General features: G+C 37.8%; 1 protein-coding gene across 1 annotated transcript; it reads right to left on the bottom strand.

Moving 5' to 3' along the window:
• Positions 1–130: 130 nt before the first annotated feature.
• Ccdc196 (coiled-coil domain containing 196) lies at positions 131–12,848 on the bottom strand. Its single transcript, XM_051196157.1, has 10 exons — positions 12,840–12,848; positions 12,606–12,790; positions 11,350–11,446; positions 10,626–10,676; positions 8,235–8,338; positions 7,992–8,047; positions 7,427–7,488; positions 6,765–6,906; positions 540–595; positions 131–283 (listed from the first exon to the last, which is right to left on the bottom strand). Exons 1-10 carry the CDS (start codon positions 12,846–12,848, stop codon positions 161–163), a joined length of 885 nt encoding a protein of 294 aa, XP_051052114.1. The 3' UTR covers positions 131–160.
• Between the last annotated feature and the right edge of the window lie 6,524 nt (positions 12,849–19,372).

Below are 19,372 nucleotides of genomic sequence, written 5' to 3'. Positions count from 1 at the left end.
ATACCTAATGACTGAAGTCCCAACATGCTTAAGCCAAATGTGCAACATTTTTCCCCCCAGTTTGGTGGTAGACTGGGAAAACAGAACTAAAATAAAGGTTTAAGAGATTTTAATGTACCTAGTCTTTAACTCTGTCCAAAGCGAATGGAGCGAAATCCTTCTAATCCTTCAGAGCTTCATCTGGCATTGAACTCAGAAAAAAGAGCCTCTCTCCTACATCATCAGACTGACTTTCTCTACTTCCTTCTTGTTGTTCTGTGCAGTTCTTTGATCTGGGTATTTGCTTTAAAATAGAAAAACAAGAGGAAAAAAGCTAAAACGAATGGTTTGCAAATCTAAAAAAATAATAAATTAGAATTCATTTTAAATGCATTGCAGGGCTGGCCTTATGATCGAGCTCTTGGCTGCCATGCACACAGCCATAAGTTGGATTCTCAGCATGGGAAAAGTAGATCAATAAATGTATAAACAAAGAAATGTATTGCAAAAATCTATACCCATTACCCAAGCCTTTTAAAATTGGAATTTTGTTCTCTCACCATATAGGGTTCATTTCTGTTGGTTGTTGCTCCCTCTGTAGTTGTATCCATTTTACCTGATGGAAAACAGTTGGAAAATTAGGATTATTAACATTCATTGTGGCATTACTTAATTATAGGACTAATAATAGCATTGATATGAATTTTCAAGTTGTGTAGCATGAATAATAAAAACCCAGAGACAGATATTGGGGTTAAAGCTGAAGATCAGAGAAGGAGAGAGGCCAGCCACTAAGAGTTCTCACCTCTATCAATGCTCTATCAATCAGAAAGGTCGATCCTGTTCTCAGACTGCATCTCCAGACTGCATCTGTCTCTACCAAACTTCTGACTGCACTGAGCTCCTGTCTCCTCTCACCTTATATTCCTCTCTAGTACTGGGATTAAAGATCACCTTTGTGTGACCTCTGTTTCTCATTTAGGCTGGATCACTTTCCTGTAGCTCAGGGTGGCCTTGAAGTAACAGAGCTGTCTGCCTATGTCTCCTGAGTGCTGGGATTAGAGGTGTGTGCCACTACTGCCTGGTCACTATAGCTAGCATGTCGAGATTTGCGCTCCTATCTTCAGGCAAGCTTTGTTAGCTCATAAACAAAATATCATCACAAAGTTGTTGTTTTAGAAAATTATTTTAAAGTTGGGGTAGTAGGCCTTTTTTATATTGAAAGCTTATGTTCTACAGTAAGAAAACTCATTTGAAAATTACATGTAAATAAAAACTTTGAGAGTCTACAAAAATGAACCTCTAACGTTTAAAAGTAGGATGATAAACCAAGTCCACACACACACACATATATATATATATACTGTGATAACCCAGACATGTATCCCACAAGAATACTAATCTGGTAAAGTACGTGCAAAATATAAAGGAAGGGGTTTAGAAAGAGAAGGAGCAGAAGGAGTGATAGATGCAGGCTGAAATGGGAGGCAAGAAAGGGAGAAATGGAGGGTGCTTTGTAGTGAGCATGTCTAAAGAACCTTGCTAAATTTGAATTTCAGTATACATCAATAATTTTTACTACATATTCCATACAAAAGATGAGACATGGATAATAATTATTCATTGCTTAGCTGAAATTTAAATCTGTCTCTTAAAAAAATGAAAACATCCTGCTTCTCTCTTGAGCAATTGATGCAAACAGGTTGAGTCATTGTCACCCTGTTACCCATTAAAACTGTCTTAAGGATGGATTTTACTTTTTTTTTTTTTGAGACAGGGTTTCTCTGTGGCTTTGGAGGCTGTCCTGGAACTAGCTCTAGTAGACTAGGCTGGTCTCGAACTCACAGAGATCCACCTCTGCCTCCTGAGTGCTGGGATTAAAGGCGTGTGTCACCACAGCACTAAATCCATGTTTAAAAAAAACTGACTTTATTCTTCCTGTCTGGACTTCTGTAAAATTTTATGGTAAACAAGAGAAATTATAAATTAGTTTCATCACCTTTTAGTCACAACTTTAATTTTTAGTCACAACTTTAATGTTTAAAAGGTTCAGGTTGCCTCAAAGTTTATAGAATATTTAAGAGCAATACTTTTTGTGAAAAATCTAGATTTCAGCCAGTTGTGGTTTCTGCCTCTACCTCCTGAAATTTTAGCCATTGGAATGAGAAATTAATGAAGTGAAGTTAAGGTTAAAGGTTAGAGGAAGAACTTGCTTTCAGAACAGAGGGCTAGTGAGTAAATAAGTTCTGAGGCGTATTCATTTTCCACTTCACTGGGCTTCATGTCAATTTACACAATATCTACATCTAGTCTTCAGGTTCTTCTATTAAGGAGAACCTTCTATTTCTTCTCAGAAAGCTCAAAGAAATGCTGAGAGCCTAAGATGTGGGAGAAGAAAAGACTGTCAGAAACAAATAGCTTATCACAGTTACGTTATCACTGAAGACAAATCTTTAATTCTTTAAACACCAGTGGGTGTGATGGGAAATTCATCTGAATTTAGAGATTCCTTAGTGCCTGTGCTTTCTAAGGTGATCAGCAAAGGTCACAAGCTATAGTTTTTACATAGTACAAGTCAGGACGTGAGAGCTGACACAAACCCTGAGCCAAATTATAAGAAGCAAACTCCTTCACTTGTGACCTATCTCTGGGGCAGGGCTGGAAGATTTATCCCTTAGTGAAACAGTACACAATCATTTTCTTATAGAAGACAAGATAACATCCAGAGCTAAAACTCTAGTGTTGCTGAGTCCCAGACTTTAGGGAATTCCCCAAATAGGGATTGCTTGAATTGTAACAAAGTCTCTAGTATGTGCCAACAAATTAGAAGGCACCAATAACTCAGCCAGATTGCACACTGAACAGGAGAGGAGGGATTCTTGGCCAAGATCATTGGAGCAAAACTTCCTTCTACTTGGAAATATATGAAAAGGAAGGAACTGTATTTGCCTGATTAACCTAGGAGGTATGTCCAAAATGACATGCCACCCTTCCTCTACACAAGCTTAAGCAATTTAATTCTTTTGAAACTGGAAGAACCAGAACACCATCCAAGAGGGCTATTAAGTACTTAAGCTTCAAATAGTCCTTGTGTAATAGCCCAACCCATTTTTACTTCATTGCCCTAATTGCCTGATTTATTTGTGGCAGAGAGAAGTGTTAGACAAGAGTTATGGAGGAAGTAGGCAATTGCTTTTGTTTTTTGTTTCTTTTTTGAAATAGAGTGAACTATAGTTCAGGGAGGGACACAATAGTTAAGAGTTGTACAACAGAACACCGAGTTTAATGTTTAACCAAGGCTGCCAGTAATACATCTTGGTGCCACATAACATGACACAAAACATCAATAGGTTATTTTCTTCCTTTTTCATTTGGTATATAAATGTGGCACATTTTGTCCTAAAGGTAATAGAAAGCCAGTCCTCCTATAGCATTTCACATTTCCTGAATTACCATTTGTTTTGGACTTGGCTTAGATGTGGTTGGTGCCACCTACCGGACTAAATACATAATTACAGGCCTCCCAACCCATTTGTAAACACTCTAAAAACAACCCTAGGGAATATGATTCTTCATTGGGAGGATGATACTATAAATAACCAAGTTTGGATTGCCACCACAGTTTTTAGGACTGGAAGAGGAATAAGAAATCAGACTTTAACACTGTCATTGTATTACCTATGGACACAGAAGTCTGACTTTTCTGAGTTTGTGTCTTGTTTCATATTTCAGGTCTAACAGAGCCACACAAAAGTGAGTAGTTTTTAATGTGTCCTGTTACGTGTAATAGTTGTAAATATTAAATACAGAAAAAATTAAAATAAAACACTTGTCCATGTCACGAAGGGTTACAACACATACAGATATGACCCTAGAACCACGGCTTTTCCCATTAAATTAAAACTTCTCAAAGTGTGTTAGTGAAATAATTTTAGTTGACACCTGCAATAAATTTAAGAGGTGTTATAACATGGCTTTAAATCCTGTAACTCACAGTAGGGAAAAATTATTTTTGAAACAAACTCTACCCAGGGTTGTCCTTGTCCTCTTGAGCTTTATGACTCTGTGTCCTACATGCTGGGATTATAAACAGGTGCTTCTGTGTCCAGTTCATTTATTCCCTTTCCAGTGTACCATGGAGAAAGTTGAAAGTCGGTCCTGCTTTCTTTAAAATTATTTTACTTTCCAGTAATGATAAAGTAGACCCCAGGCTTGACCATCTTCCTAGAATTAAATTTTTTTGTTGTTTCATTATTATAAAATGTACTTGTGAAAATTCTGTTTTGTCATTAAGTAATATGAATGTTGTACCTGATCATGGAAGCTTATGCCTGTAATACTTGGTCTTAGGAGGCTGAGGTAGAAGGACCACTGTAAGTCTGAGGTCAGTATGGGCTACATAGTAAGTTCCAAGCCAGCTTCGGCTACAGAGTGAGATCCCATTTTATTTTGTTTTTGAACTTTTCTTTCAAGAAATGCATATATGAAAATGAAATCAACTTCAGTAGTAAAAATGAATAAATAATAAACAGCAGACTAAAGGAGTTGAGAAACAGTAATACGACCACACGACTTCCCCACTGTTGATAATAGTATGTTTATTTTAACAATTTTCCCATTTCAGTTTGTTTTTCTGTTGTTGTGAGAAAACATTCTAATCAAAAGCAACTTGGGGAAGGAAGGATTTGTTTGGCTTACAAGCCCCAACCACAGCCCATCATGAAGGGAAGTCAGGGCAAGAGTTCAGGGAAGGTACTTAACTGTTGCTTACTGGCTTGCTCAGTCCACTTTCTGATATAACCCAAGACTCTGCCCAGGGGGAGCACTACCCACAGGGGACTGGGTCTTCCCAGCTCAATTATTAATCAAGAAAATGCCCCCAAAGACTTGTCTACAGTCCAATATGAGACATTTTTCTCAGTTGAAGCTTCCTTCTCCCTGATGACTCTATCTTGTGTCAAGTTGACAAAAAACTAACCATCACATCCACCATAACAGCTAGCACTTCTGAGTTTTTTATAATAAAAAAAAATAGAGTCTATAAATAACTCAATATAACCAAAATCCATGACTGTTAGGTTTCAGATCCATTTTGGCTCATATAAACCAAAGAATTTTGAATATGTGTAGGCATATAGTATCTGCTCAGTGAATACATAGTAAAACATGGGACTGATGGATGGCTTGTGCCTGTGGCTATGGTAATATATAGTGACTGAGCACTATAGAACCCTATTAACTTCATTTTCTAGAAGTGAAAGAAAAGAGAAAGTATGGATCTGTGGACTTCCCCAGTTCAAAGTTATTGAGTATTCTGTTAGTGTGTATAGGGGAGTTTCCTCAGGCATTTGGGTTGAATGGAATCACTCATGGGGGACTGACTTAAATCTGGAATTTAAAGAACTGTTTCCTTACTCTGTGGATCCCTTAAGATGATCTTTGGCTAATCTTCAATGACATAAAAACACAGCTGTCTGTTTTCCTCATACTACTTCTTTGTCTTTAAATTTCTGTGTTAATGACTTACTGCCTCCAGGCTCTTTCATTCCAACTTCCTACTGTCCAGTTCTTCTCAAAATAGAAGTAGAAAGAAAAATATGTGGGGAATTCTGCCTGGGGACATGTAGTTCATCCAGTTTTCTAGATTTCCCAAATTTTACCTATTGAAGACAATAGAATGCTATGTGCCTGGACCAAATCATGCTAAGTTGCTGCATTCTATTAAAAAATTTCACAATAATGACTAGTTAACATTTAGGTTCTGGATTCATTTTGGAAATATTATGGAGGATATTGACTACTGACATTTCATAATAAAGTCCTGTCCCCTTTATGAAGGTCTGCGGAAGAATTCATTCTCAGGTCTCAGTAACATGAAAATCCATATTTGTCCTAATCAACTGGTTTGTTGTCACCTTATGAACATTGACAATCTGTGTTTGCTGGCAGACTCAGAACCAAATTTATAACCTACCTCTAAATAGCATATCTATCATACATTATCATGTTTTGACAGAACTTATCTTCCCTTTCATTTGACTTGCCCATCTACTTATTTAATCATATGTGTTGTGTGAGATTTTTATCAGACATTCAAGCCCTTTATGGACTAAGACTGAGAGCATATTCATATATATGTGCAGATGGATGGATGAATAAATGTAAAGCATTGCCACTCTTGAGGTAGGATTTCTCATGGCGTGTCTCTTCTTAAAAATAAGACCATATTAATAGATCCTTGAAATTTAAAAAAAAATTTCCCTACCAATCATAGCTATTATTTTACTTTTTATGAAATACTATTATTTCCTATGATGTCATAATGTCTTTAGGGGAAATCACTGACATTCCCAGAAAAACATCTGAATTAGCAAATTTGGAACCCTTGCCAACTATTTCCTACACCTTCAGCTTTGAAGTAACAGTATATCCAATATGATTTATGAGACCAGCTCTAGTTCTTAGGATAGGGGTAAAAAGAAACTAAATTATTTTGAATTTCAACTGTTATTGTCTACATATACTAAGGATATGGTATATTTATCTTAATAAAGGAAAACTTAATTTCTTCTACAGAGAATCCACACACACACACACACACACACACACACACACACACAAAGCTACTGAATCTACTATTAATGATGAGAGTGAAAAAATGTAGCTACACCACATTTAACTTACACTGTGTGCCAGGCACTGTGATGTGCATTGTTAATAATGAGACCTTAAGTGTAATAGACAAAACAGAACCTCCAACTATTTACCTCTGATATTCTGCCTACCTTGAGGCCTCAGAAGATTGAAAGCTCCTTGCTTTGGCTCAAAATTGTGCTGTAGGTACAGTGATAATTTTAAGTCATTGGCCTTCTGGTAGTTCCTCAAGGCCTCAATTCTCAGTTCAATTACTTTGCCATGAAAGCCATTCTGAAAGAGGACATTTTTCAAAATATTCACATCATATTTACTATTACCCCTCTCCCCCCCCCCCTCTCTCTCTCTTCTTTTCTTTTTTTACAATAGGGTTTCTCTGTCTAGCTTTGGGGTTCCAAAGTCCTAGAACTCACTCTGTAGTCCAGGCTGGCTTCAAACTCATAGAGATTCCCCCTGCCTCTGCCTCTTGAATGGTGGGATTAAAGGTGTGCACCACCACGGCCCAATTACTTGTGTTTCTTTATATAGGTGTTAAGGAATAAATCTCTCATGTTTTGTCTTTTAGAGTTAGGAAGATATTTGTTATCTTCCCCCAATTTTAAATAGTACAAAATTAAACACATGGGAAGAAGTATTCCAAATTATTCAAGGTAAATCCAGAGATAGGTGACTTCAGCTCTCTCCCAAAATCTAGTTCTTTTAACAGGCAATGGAGGATGTGAGAATTGGCTTTAGCAATTTTACATTGTACAAATAAATGTATACCATGTTCAGCCTTGGAAAAGCTTTGTACCTGAAGGATGTTGGGATGTTCCTCATATTTGACCCATTCTATTTTCCTCTGTTGCTTTTCCTGGTGGAAGAAAGACCTTCTGGGTGACAAAGTAAATTGAGATAAAAATCAGTTTTCTCAATATCCTGCAACAAACTTATAGCAAAATTATAGTATCAGAGATTCACTGTTAGGTTGGTTTTTATTTTACAGTTATTTTAAGTTGACCTCCCCATGTAATGCATTCTCTAAAAGCTAAGAGATGAATGAACAGTTCATTTTCTATGAATGATTTGTTTTGGGAAGATGAGATGCAAATGTAATATGTATAAATAAATTTCCACAATTAATTAACAAGTGCCCTGTGTGTATGGAATTGTCATTGTTGGTATGATTTTCTCATTTTAGGAAAACTAACATGATTTTGCAGAAACCTGTGGTACTAATATAAATACAGTATCCCAAAGATGCTACATTTCTTATAAAAGTTGGTTTAATGTAGGAGCACACCACACCTTAAGCAGAATATTGATTAATTTATCAGTTGCAAGAGCCACTCCTTCTCAGAGTGGTTGTGCTCCTAGCCTCCTTATGCCCTGCACTTTCTCTGCATGTGATGTCTCTGGACCACTCTTAGCCTTCCTAAAGAGGATTCCAGAGCCTGATAGGAAACACAAGAGCTAAAAGAGTAGAGCTAAAGGGATGTAGAACATCCCAGATGGGGAAATGCAGTGTCTTGGCAGACTAGAAATCAAATATACCCTAAAAGTACTGATCCCCAAATTAATCCTGTTTATTAAGGGGCAGTTTCCAACTGTATTGCATCAACTTTTGTGACATTCTAAGTCCACTCACCTTTCCATCTTTCAAGTCTGCCTTGGGCTTTGTGGGTAATGCTTTCTGTTGATCTTGGAGCTCTTGTGACTCAAATGTCTGTGGAGAGACATTTTGGCACAGCTTTATATTAGCGGTAACTATGAAGTCAAGGCTTTTGGTTCCTGCCAGACAGCAACTCTGTTTGAGCCAGGGCTCAAAATGGAAATTGTATACCTATCACAGGGATTCAAAATGGTTCCTTAATGTTCCTTTTAATAATAACAACTACTAAGTGAACCCATATAATAATATACCACTGACAGCTAAGCTTCTCACTTCATTACTTACTTTCACTACTACATTACAGTCCTTTAATCTTCACAACTCTGGGGACTATTTTTGTTTCCTTTTTATCACTGATGAAATTGAGATTTGAAGGGTTAAACCACTTGTTAATCGTCATATGTGGTGATATGTTGATATTGTTTAAGATTTACTAAAGCCACTGGAGATCAAAATAGCAAACCAGACATACTAGTTACTGTAGAAGCTGGGTGGTGGTGGCACACACCTTTAATCCCAGGACTCAGGATTAAGAGGTAGACAGATCTCTGTTAGCTCAAGTCTACCCTGGCTACACGGAATTGAACCAGTCCTAAAAGAAACAGCTCACACAAAGGTGATCTGAGCACCTGAGATCACACACTTTAATCCCTGTACTAGATAGATATAAAAGATAGGAACAGGGTCTTCAGTAGTCAGTCTCAGGATGCTCTCCAGTCACACTGAGGAGAGGCCCCAGTCTGAGGTTTGGTGAGAGCTTGTGGAGACAGGATTGCCATTTCAGTCTGAGGTAGAGGTAAGAGCTAGTAGCATGGCTGCTTTGCTTCTCTGATTTTCAGCTTGAAGCTTGAACCCTAATATTGGTCTCTGGGTCTTTATTTTTTTGTGCAACAGTCATATGACTAGGGAAGTACATGGACCTAGAGTTAAAACCAAATCATTTCTGACTCAGAAGCCTATGTTCTTAGCCATTGTGGACAATTTGAAATGTGAAAAAAAATTAATAAAAATGTATGTCACAAGTTAAGAAAGAAAGACTTTTAAGAGAGGAGGCTGAAAAGGTGAAGAGAGGAGGCTGAAAAGATGGATACAGACTATTGATCTTTAATAAGGATCAGGAGAAACAAATAGGCTGAATAGATGTTTATTCAGGGAGAAATAACTCACAACATAGACAGATGAACACCAGCAGGGTCCTGGTCCCAAGGATGCCTCCTGATGTGCTCCTGTCCCCGTGCTGCAAGCAAGAGAGCTCTCTGAGCCCCCTCCTCAGCCTTAGTTCCCCCAGGTCACATCCAGCCCTGCCTCCATCCCCCCAATGGGCGTGGTCTGTGCCATAGGTGTGGACAAGGTGAATATCTCACTACAATTCCCCTTTTAGTCTAAAGAAAAGATTTGGGCTAGATACAAAAACTATATACAAAACAGTGAATAACAAGTGTGCTCTAAGAAAAGAAAAATCGAGAACATACAAACTTAAGACCTAACTGTTTAGTCCTAGGGTGAAGTTGAAATGGGGTTTACAATAGAGTTGTCCTAAACTGGAAAGCTTAAGTCTAGTACCTAATATATCCAGCTAGGAAGAGAGAATAATAGTTGTGATAATTTAATATTCAACCTCATCAAAGACCTGAGAAGGAAAATAACACTAGGGTAGGCAGGAAGTGCGGATGAGCAACTTCCAAAAGGTGCAGCAAGGACAGAAACAGCAAGCTACCTGGACAGTCACCCAAGGTCTCACAGCAGCGTTGGTACAGCCAGTTTTGGCTAAGGCCTAGAGTACCTGACAGACCACAGCAAAAGCAGGGAGGTAAAGAGGCTGTCTTACCCTGACTTGGCAGGGTGCAACAGTCTTCTAGTAGTGAGATATTCACCTTGTCTGCACCTGTGGCATAGACAACACCCATTGGGGGTGGAGACAGGACAGGGCATGACCTGGGGGAACTAAGGCTGAGGAGGGGGCTCAGAGAGCTCTCTTGTTTGCAGCATGGGGACAGGAGCACATCAGGAGGCATCCTTGGGACCAGGACCCTGCTGATGTTCATCTGTCTATGTTGTGAGTTATTTCTCCTGAATAAACATCTATTCGGCCTATTTGTTTCTCCTGATCCTTATTAAACATCAATATCTGGTGTGAGAAGTGGGATACGAACCCATGCCTCCAAAGGAAATCACAGTAGGGTGACTGAAACACTTTAAATGTTTTTATAAGATCACTTTGTTGTGCAAATGGAGCATGGCTGGAAGCAGAGACATGAAAAACTGAGGATGAGGGGCTGGAGCAATGAGTTCTTTGCATTATCTGTAGGACAATAATTTTGAGAGATCCTTAGATGCACACCTTGTTCCATAGCATCTCCATTTCCTTCCGAAGCATCTTGTTTTTCTTTTCCTATTAGAAGAGGAAGAACCAAACAAACAGATGTGTTTGTCCAACTGTTAAAGTTAGAAAAAGCAGCTGTTTAATTAATGGTAGGAAAGGGATTTGTGGACACAGTAAACCACAGAGGAAGACAACAAATGGACCTAGCATTTCATACAGAAACATAAAAGATTATTTTGATGATGAGGATGATGATGATGGTGGTGGTGGTGGTTAAAAAGTTATTTCAAGCAATAACCTTTTATGGTCATGGTATGTGTCAGAAATAAATTCACAAGTCTTAAGATGCTCTCATGTGACAGTCACTTGAGGGCTTAGAGCATTAACTTCTAATTTTTAAAGATTTGTATTGACTTCAAAAAGATCCAAGACTATTTCAAAACAAACTTTTTTCTTTTAATTTGATAGATCTTCTAATCCTTTATAAATGATAAGAGTTAATATGCTTATATTCATTAACCACTGAATGAAACTTTTTTTAGGTCAAAAAAGTAGAATCTTGTTAGCTAACCCTTGCTCTTTCCAATATCCAGCCTGATTTCCTTAGCATCACCATGGATTTCCTAGATCAAAGAGATACACATGTTTGGAGCATCAGAGGCTAGAAATGAGCATTTGTTATTTCCATATGTGACAACGGTGATTCAAGAAACTATGTCCTTAGTATGTACTAACATCTCACCAGGTTCTGTTTCATCTCCTCTGCTTCCTTAATAAGCTCCATGACCGAAGATTCATCACATCCCCTCCCTGCCATGATCTGTCTCATGATCTGCAGACTAGGAGAAAAAAAAAAGAGAAATCATAAAGTATACATTCCCTTTAAAATAATAAAATTATTATCTGCAATAAACCAGGAAGTGTTCTTCCATGGAAGTTTCATAGGGGCTAAAATCCTATTAATCAGAGAGGTCCTTAATACTGAAAGTCTCTCTGTTTCTCGCATGATTCCATTTCTCATTGATATTAGGTCTAGGTATGTGATCAGTAGTGAATTTTGTGCTCTTTAATGTTCAAAACATAGATCTCCAACAACAAGTAAAAGTACTTTCCACCCTATAAAAAAGTATGTTTTACTGTATAACTTGAGGGAAAGAGTGCTTCTGCCTCTGTATAAAAGGAATTGAAAACCTTGGCATCTTTCAAATTAATTCCAGAATTATTCCCCTTCTCACAAATAGGATAAATCCACTTCCTTCTACCCCTGTAAGCTCTGATTAAGTATCAAGTCTGTCTATGAGAAGGATACTGTTTAAAAGCAATCATTAACTTAAGTTAGTGTTATTGTCCTTTTTTCTCTCTGGATCTGAGTAGAATTGCTTGTGCAGCATGCTCATTTGCCCCAAGAGAGGTCTATATTGCTGATTTGCTGACAATTGGTGTTTGGCCACTCCTTGTTGGTTTTTGTTCTCCTGAAGTCTGAGTTCCTTAAGGGCTTGTGATAAGGGTAGAAAGAAGACAGATCAACTGAAATGGTATTTTCTATGATTAGAAAGGAAACAGAGACTTAATAGTCCTCAAGAACAATGGCTATCCTAACAGATTTAAAGTCTCAGATGACTAGGAATGTCTCCCTAACACAAAAAGTACCCAGTCTCAGAAAAAGCCATCACTCTTCTGCTTGGTATAGAAGGAGCAAGTGTTTATCGTAAAATAATTCTACCAGTATAAATAATCATTTACCTGTTTCTTCAGTGGGCATTGGAAGAGTAACTAGCTTCATGAAATGAGGACCAAATCATATTTTAAAAACTGAAGGATTCCTATGTGCCGATTTTGTTGTGATAAATTCTTTTATATTCTACTGGAACTGAATGTCCAAATTAAAAACGAAGAACAAATCAATGGTTTGTTTATTTTTAACTATTTTATTACTAATTTATGGTGGTTGCATTTTCCAGCCTTTCTGTCTTCAGGATACTGAGTAGGGACCCATACCTTCTTTGTTTTTCCTCCAAGTTACCCATTAGCTTCTGGAATAAGATATTGTTCTTATTTTGTAGAGGTTTTAGCATCTCTAGAAGTTCCTGCTTTCTTAACTTTAAGTCTTCATTCAGTTCCTTCAAGTAGTTGTCATCTATTTTAGGGTTTCTTTGGGAAAAGATAAAATAATCTGTCTTTAGCTTGGGTAAATAAAGACCCTTTTCCCCTCCTAGGTAGCTGTTATTTGGCTTTCCCCATCAAAGACTCACCTTTTTGAAGAAAAGCAAGATCCTGAAGAGTTTGTACCACTTGTCATCTTGAAGGGAAATTCCTAATGATGAAGAGGCCTTTTTGAAAATCTGTGCCTTCTTTTTTCCATCCAGTTAAGACATCATTTTGTGCTGCTGTTCTTGAAGCTCCTGTTGCATTGGACTGATTTTAGCTACAGCTTGAGGTCACAATAGCACCAAGACCACAAAGTCAGCAGATATTTTAAGTAGCATCAGTAGCTGCTGGATGACTGAAAATACTCAACTACAAGATTAATTCTTGTTTTAGGTCTAGCCAAATCCAAATACCCAAATTTTATTCAGAAATCTTTGAATGAATAGGATATAATCACAGCCAGTGTACCTGCATTATAAAATTACTGTTGGATTTATCAAAAAGAACCTAACACCATGGTAACGAACATCTGTGGAAAGCCTGTCTGCACTAAATGCTGGATTCTGTGAGTGAGGAAAAGATAGAAAGATAACAGCACCTATTTCTGGGAGTTTGGTAAAGGAAAAGATACTTCTAACCAACATTTAAAAATGGACAGAGGTTAAACAGGCAAAAACTATGAATGTAATGGAGTAATAGATGAACCACTGTCATTTTTCCCAATCTTTAAAACTCCATTATGTCAACTGGGTGTGATGAGTCACACCTATAATCCCAGCACTAGGGAGGCAGAGGAAAAAGGGATTGGAAATCCAAGGCAGCCTTAGGCTATGTAGCAAGACTGTCCTTCAAAACAAACCCAAGTCAAAGCAAAACAAAACTTTGATCTAATGTCAAGGGAGAAAAATATTGGGCACATAGGGAGAAAATAGAGTTTGGAAAGATCCACACTGTCAGAAGTCTTCCCCGGCCAGATTCTTTTCTGGAAGGCTTTACTTCCTAGGCTCGTATAAACAGACTGATTCTGACTGTGTTATTCTACCTGAATTAGAGCCACATTACATTTTGGACTCTTAAGATCGCCTTTCTTATCTATGTCATTTAAGAAGTAGAAGGTACTCCAAAAGATTATACATTTGTAAATGTGTCCTTCGGAAAAAGTTCTATGGATTCATTTTTTGGCTGTGTCACGTGATTTAACACATGCTGTTTCAAATACTGACTGACCATTTCTAGCCTTTTTCTAGGAGTTTTCTCCAAAGTAATTTCAGTTCTTTATCACTGGGGAAATTTGAAAGGTAAACTATTGCATAAAAATAAAAATTCAAGAACTTGATTTGGGTCTCAGTTTCACTGTGAGCAGTGGTCCACCTGTGAACAAGTTTCCAAATTCTCTGAGACTGATGAGGTTTCCACTTTTATGAAATATTGACCTGATAAATTTGTGAAAATGAAATATATAAAGTGCCTGGCTCGTGGCAGGTGATTGTTCACGTTTAGTGAGATTTTGTTAGGTCTGGGTTTGCTTAATGCCCCAATTAAGTGGCCAGATTTTTTTTCAGGCTTATATGTGTGAAACTAATCACAACAGCCTTTCATTTTCAAGAAGTCAAAAGACTTCTCCCAATGATCAGAGTGCCACAAAGTATGGATCTGCCCTGGGTTACATAGGATACTAGCCTCCTTAAGTATCCTTTACATCAAAGTTTTTCTTAAGACAATCTTTACAGATACTTTTCCTAAAGTTTTCATGTGTCACTGCAAGGTTGTATGTGACAAAAATGTGATATTAAATTAGAAAAACCACAGCATGTTAATTCATGCTGGTTGCCCTAAGACTATCCACAAAAATATTTAATTGAAGGTGAGTAAAAATGCTCACTGTTAAAAGGAGGTGGTGGGCAGACTAGTTATTATTAATTGCATCTTAGACTACATATGTGGCAGGTAGTAGCAAATAGTAAAGGACAAAAATGACATTGCTCACTGAAGCATAGCCTCTTTAAATTTCATGTTGTGACATTTGGCAGGCAGAACTGTGATAGAATATTAAAACATTTAATGGGCAGGCAGCATCCCAACTCACCTTCCTCTCTGCCCTTGCTTGTGAATGTTTCCAAGATGAAGAACACTTGCTATTCTGATGTAGTCTTTTCTACAGCCAATCAGCAATGTTTATTTCCTAACATTCTGATATTCATGTCTTCAACCTGGAGTAGGAATTCTAAGGAGTATCTTTGCCTTTTAATGATGTGTGTGGATATTATAGTGAAAAGCTTTTAACAAAATAATCCTCCAAACCAAAAGTCAATTAGTGTTGAGGGGGGTTAGTTGATGTTCTGTATCAGAATCTAATAGAGGAAGAAGGGAGGGTGATGTGTTAGATGATTATTAAAGGCAGAGGAGCTTGAATTTTTCATGAAGTAAAAAGTGAGGTCATCTGCTGATTGGAAATGTCTGGTGGGAATACCATGGGAGAGGGGAGAGTGATGGCATGAGATTTGGGATTGCACCTAAGCAGTGGGAAAAGAAAGCCAACCGGGCAAAAGTACAAAATATTGCTTTGTAGTGCTAAAGGTCAAGGTGCATTTGGAAGCTGTTACAAGTTTTATCTCCATAAGTACTGGCAAACTGGAAGCTACAGTTGAGAAAAATGTGGTGTATTCTGGACTGGACCTGGCAGAAACAATAAGCAGAAATTCAAGGAAGAAGTGTTTGAGAATGCTGATGAGAGTGTCCATTAAAAGATTCACCTAAGTCTTTGGGTATTCAGGATACTAAATACATAAATAACATTGGCTGAAAGAAAACAAGAAAGGAGTTGAGATTGAAGAGTGTGAGGTAAAAGAATAGATGTCAAAGGATGTACATCTTATGAAATAACTTGTGGAACTTTATCCCCAGTCATATAATCATAGTAGCAATCATATTGTCCTCAGCAGTAATTTTGTACCTCTTGCTTCCTTTCACTGCATAATCACCGAAATTCATGTGGATCTCAAAATAGGCCTTACAACAAGTTATTCACAATGACCTCATCCAATGTTATAGCATTTGGTTTTAGTATCTGTTAAGAAAAAGCGTGATTGCTCTATAATTAGAGAACTCCAAAGCATTTTAGTGTTAGTTTTGCCAGCGGAAAGTCAAATTAGTCTAATTAAGTCAGGTCTCCAAAAGTAGAGGCAATTATTTTCATATTAATGCCAGAGATTAGGGGGAAAGAGGAGGGAGAGAGGAAGAGTGGAAGGGAATTACTTTCTCTGTTGTTTGTTATAATCATTTTGTTGGCTCCTTCCCCTTAACTCTTAAAAAAAAAAAATTATTGGGGCTTTTGTTTGTTTTTGTCTTGTTTTTGTTTGTGTAGCTTGGCTGGCCTAGAACTCAATAAGTTGACTTTCATTGACCTTGAACTCACAGCGATCCACCTATCTCTACCTCTCAGCCACTGGAATTAAATGTACCACCACACTTTCAGTTTTTTTCTAACTGTAAGTGTATGTGTGGGTATGTGCACATGATATGATACCTCACGGTGCCAGAAGAGGGCGTTGGATCCCTTGGAGCTAGAGTTCTAGGTGGTGTTGAGCTGACTGACCTGGATGTTAGGAACTAACTTGGGTTCTTTGAAACAGTAGTTTTCATTTTTAACCACTAAGCTAGCTCTTCAGTGCCCTCAGCCCCTTAGCATTTGTTTTTATAGTGGTCCCAACCTAGTCTGTACCTACATTTAGAATATATCCAAGCACTTGAGACAGCTGAGATAAATTTCTGTTACTCTTGAGAGTTTTTTTTTTTTTTTTTTTAAGTAATGCTTTGTTTTAATGTTTCCAGATTCTTGGTGTAATCATCTTCAAACAAGTGAATGAATTTTTACAGACTTTTCAAGAAAAGTATAATCAAGGGCTGGGAAATGACTCAGCATGAAGACCTGAGTTCAAATCTCAGAACCCATGTGAACACAGCCATGTATGTACCTGTAACCCCAACAACTATAAGATGTGGAGACAAGAGGACTGATGATGCTTATTGATTTCCAGACAATTCTAGGTTCATTGAGAGATCCTGTCTCAAGGGAATAAGGCAAAGAGTAATAGGGCAAGACATCATACATCCTCCCCTAACCTCCAGTGCACAAATGCACACCCACAACCCCCTTCCCAATGCACACAAAGGAATAAACAACAGGAGAAAAGGATATTTTTCAGAGAATCATTTCTGGATCCTCATTTTCCACAAGAACTTCCCACTAATACGGATGTGCTTGAGAATGCTTCTTAGTCTCATGCCACCTCCCTTTCCAAATGCGTATTGCTCAAAGAATGGAATGCATTGTAACAATCTTGAATCTTATTTCAGTGGCTTGCTTTGAGGGAGTAAAATTGTAACTTAAAATTCAAAATCTTGGTGTTGAGGCTAATAAAAGGAAAGGACCATTAATGGCCTGGAAGTCTGGTGCCAGTTCTTTGCTTTCAGCAAAATCAAGGGATATCTAATTGAATTACCAGCTTAGGCAGCTTAGGTTTATTGGAATTAAATTTTGATAATGAATTACTATTTGAATTTTGGCTGGTAATTCAGAAGGAGTTTCAAACATTTAAAAGACTGCTATAGTAAATGCCTTCCATCTCCATCTATTTATTTATATGAACAAGATTTTTTTTTCCCCAGTGAGCATTACATGTAATACAAACAATATAAATGGAAGTGATTGTGAAAGGCTATCTTATTCAAGGAGTAAGTATAAATACACAGATTGACTAGAGGGGAAAATGCTATCATATTAATAGAATTGTTTTGCTTAAAAACTGTTTTTGAAATAGACAAAACTTTTGTCACAAACATGTTATGTCAGAAGCAGACAAATAGATTTATATCTTTCTACAATGTCAGAATTTATTGAATAATAATAACTTCACAAGTTATTTCAGTTTCCTTGGCTGAAGTTTTCCAAGTAGTCTCAATTTCACTCGGTAGTTAGTCAAGGACTACAGAATTCTTTGATTCCAATCTTAACAGTGTCAACTCTCAGGTCATACATTATGTGTTACCCAGAAAATGTAATTCTCTCTATGTGGATGGCTACAAAGCAGCTAAAGAGGCTGCCACAGAGTTCAAGGAGTTCCAGAGAGGCGGCCTTACTGGAAAGAGAAGCAGGTTGATGCAGCTATGAGGAGACTCATTGCCAATGGTTAGATTAAGTCAACAAATCCAGTTGGAGGCCTGGTCACAGGGCCAGAGTTGAGCAGTCTGAGGATCCAGTAGAGCCGTCTAAGAGTAGGATCACGGAGACCATAGGGTCACTGTACAAGAGTAGATCCAGACAGATAAATGGGCAAGTAAGCTGTGTCAGCTGTGAGGACTGAACTGAAGCCTCTGGGACAGTTTTGGGTCCTCTGCCTGTTGGTCTCTCAGCACATACATCATATTGGATTGTAGGGACTCACCTTCCATATGGGTCCAGGTGAGTATGTTATACCCTTTCCTCAGTCTGATATGTTTGATACTAAAAATGGAGTAAAGTGCTGTTTGTATCATGAGAGTTTACTCAGGGTGAACCTGAAAAGCCACTGTGTAGATGGAGTATGTTAGAGCAGGAAACAGTCTGATTTCAACAATTTTTGACTGCTATTGTACTTAGGCTTTGTCAGATATGATCATATAAGATTTATTAAATGTGATTATAAGAAAGATTTATTCATCTGATTTTGAGACAACCCTGGTCAACATAGTTGTAGGTCAACCAGAACTAGGTAGTAAGACCCTGTCTCAAAAAAGAAAGATCTATTTGAAAATATCAATATTATAATATTCCAAAAATTACATTGTTGTTCCTATTTAAAATCAGAGTGAGAATGTGTAATCTCTTTTGTTATCAATGTACGTTTGGGGGAATATATCACAGAGTACATGTGGGAGTCAAAGAACAACTTCGTGGAATCAGTTCCCTTAGGTGAGTTCTAGGAATTGATCTCAGGTTGTCAGGCTGTTGTGGCAAAAAAAAAAAAAAAAAAAAAAAAAAAAAAAAAAAGCTTCTTACGTGTAGAGTCATCTTGCCGGCCCTAAAATCAAACCTTTTAGGTGTCAACTTAAAAACTTTTCCAAAAAAAAAAAAAAAAAATCCGTCTTACATAAGCAAAATGTCTTAGAGACCACTGCGTTAGGGCAGAGGGTCTCAGTCTCGGATGGGTTTTAAGAATGCCCTAAGGGAACCAGTGAAAGTGGATTTTCAGGTTCAGGCCCTAGAGATTCTCAGCGGAGACTGTGGCTGTAACAAGCGTCCCCTGGTGATTCTGACACAATCCCCTGAACCTGTCTAAAGGAAATGCTGACTCACGATTTCTTCTTCAGCCGCAGTGAATCAGCACAAAAGCGGCGTAACCTCGGAGGTTTGCTTTGCTTTTTCTGTTCCACCTGTAGAATATGGCGTCTGAGTTTATGATTGATGTGTCACATTTCCACCCTTCACTTAGATGCCCCCAGAGCTCTGCTGCAGAGGCGGACGCCATTCCAGCATGCACAGGAAATTACTCAGGACCCGCAGATGGCCATGCATCACACATGTCTTTCTGAAATGCTTTTGTGGGGTGTGCCACATTTGTTTTCATTTCTTTCTATTT

Source organism: Phodopus roborovskii, unplaced genomic scaffold, assembly GCF_943737965.1.
Source record: "Phodopus roborovskii unplaced genomic scaffold, PHOROB, whole genome shotgun sequence".
NCBI classification, from domain to species: Eukaryota; Metazoa; Chordata; class Mammalia; order Rodentia; family Cricetidae; genus Phodopus; species Phodopus roborovskii.
This window is presented reverse-complemented; position numbering and strand designations above follow the sequence as displayed.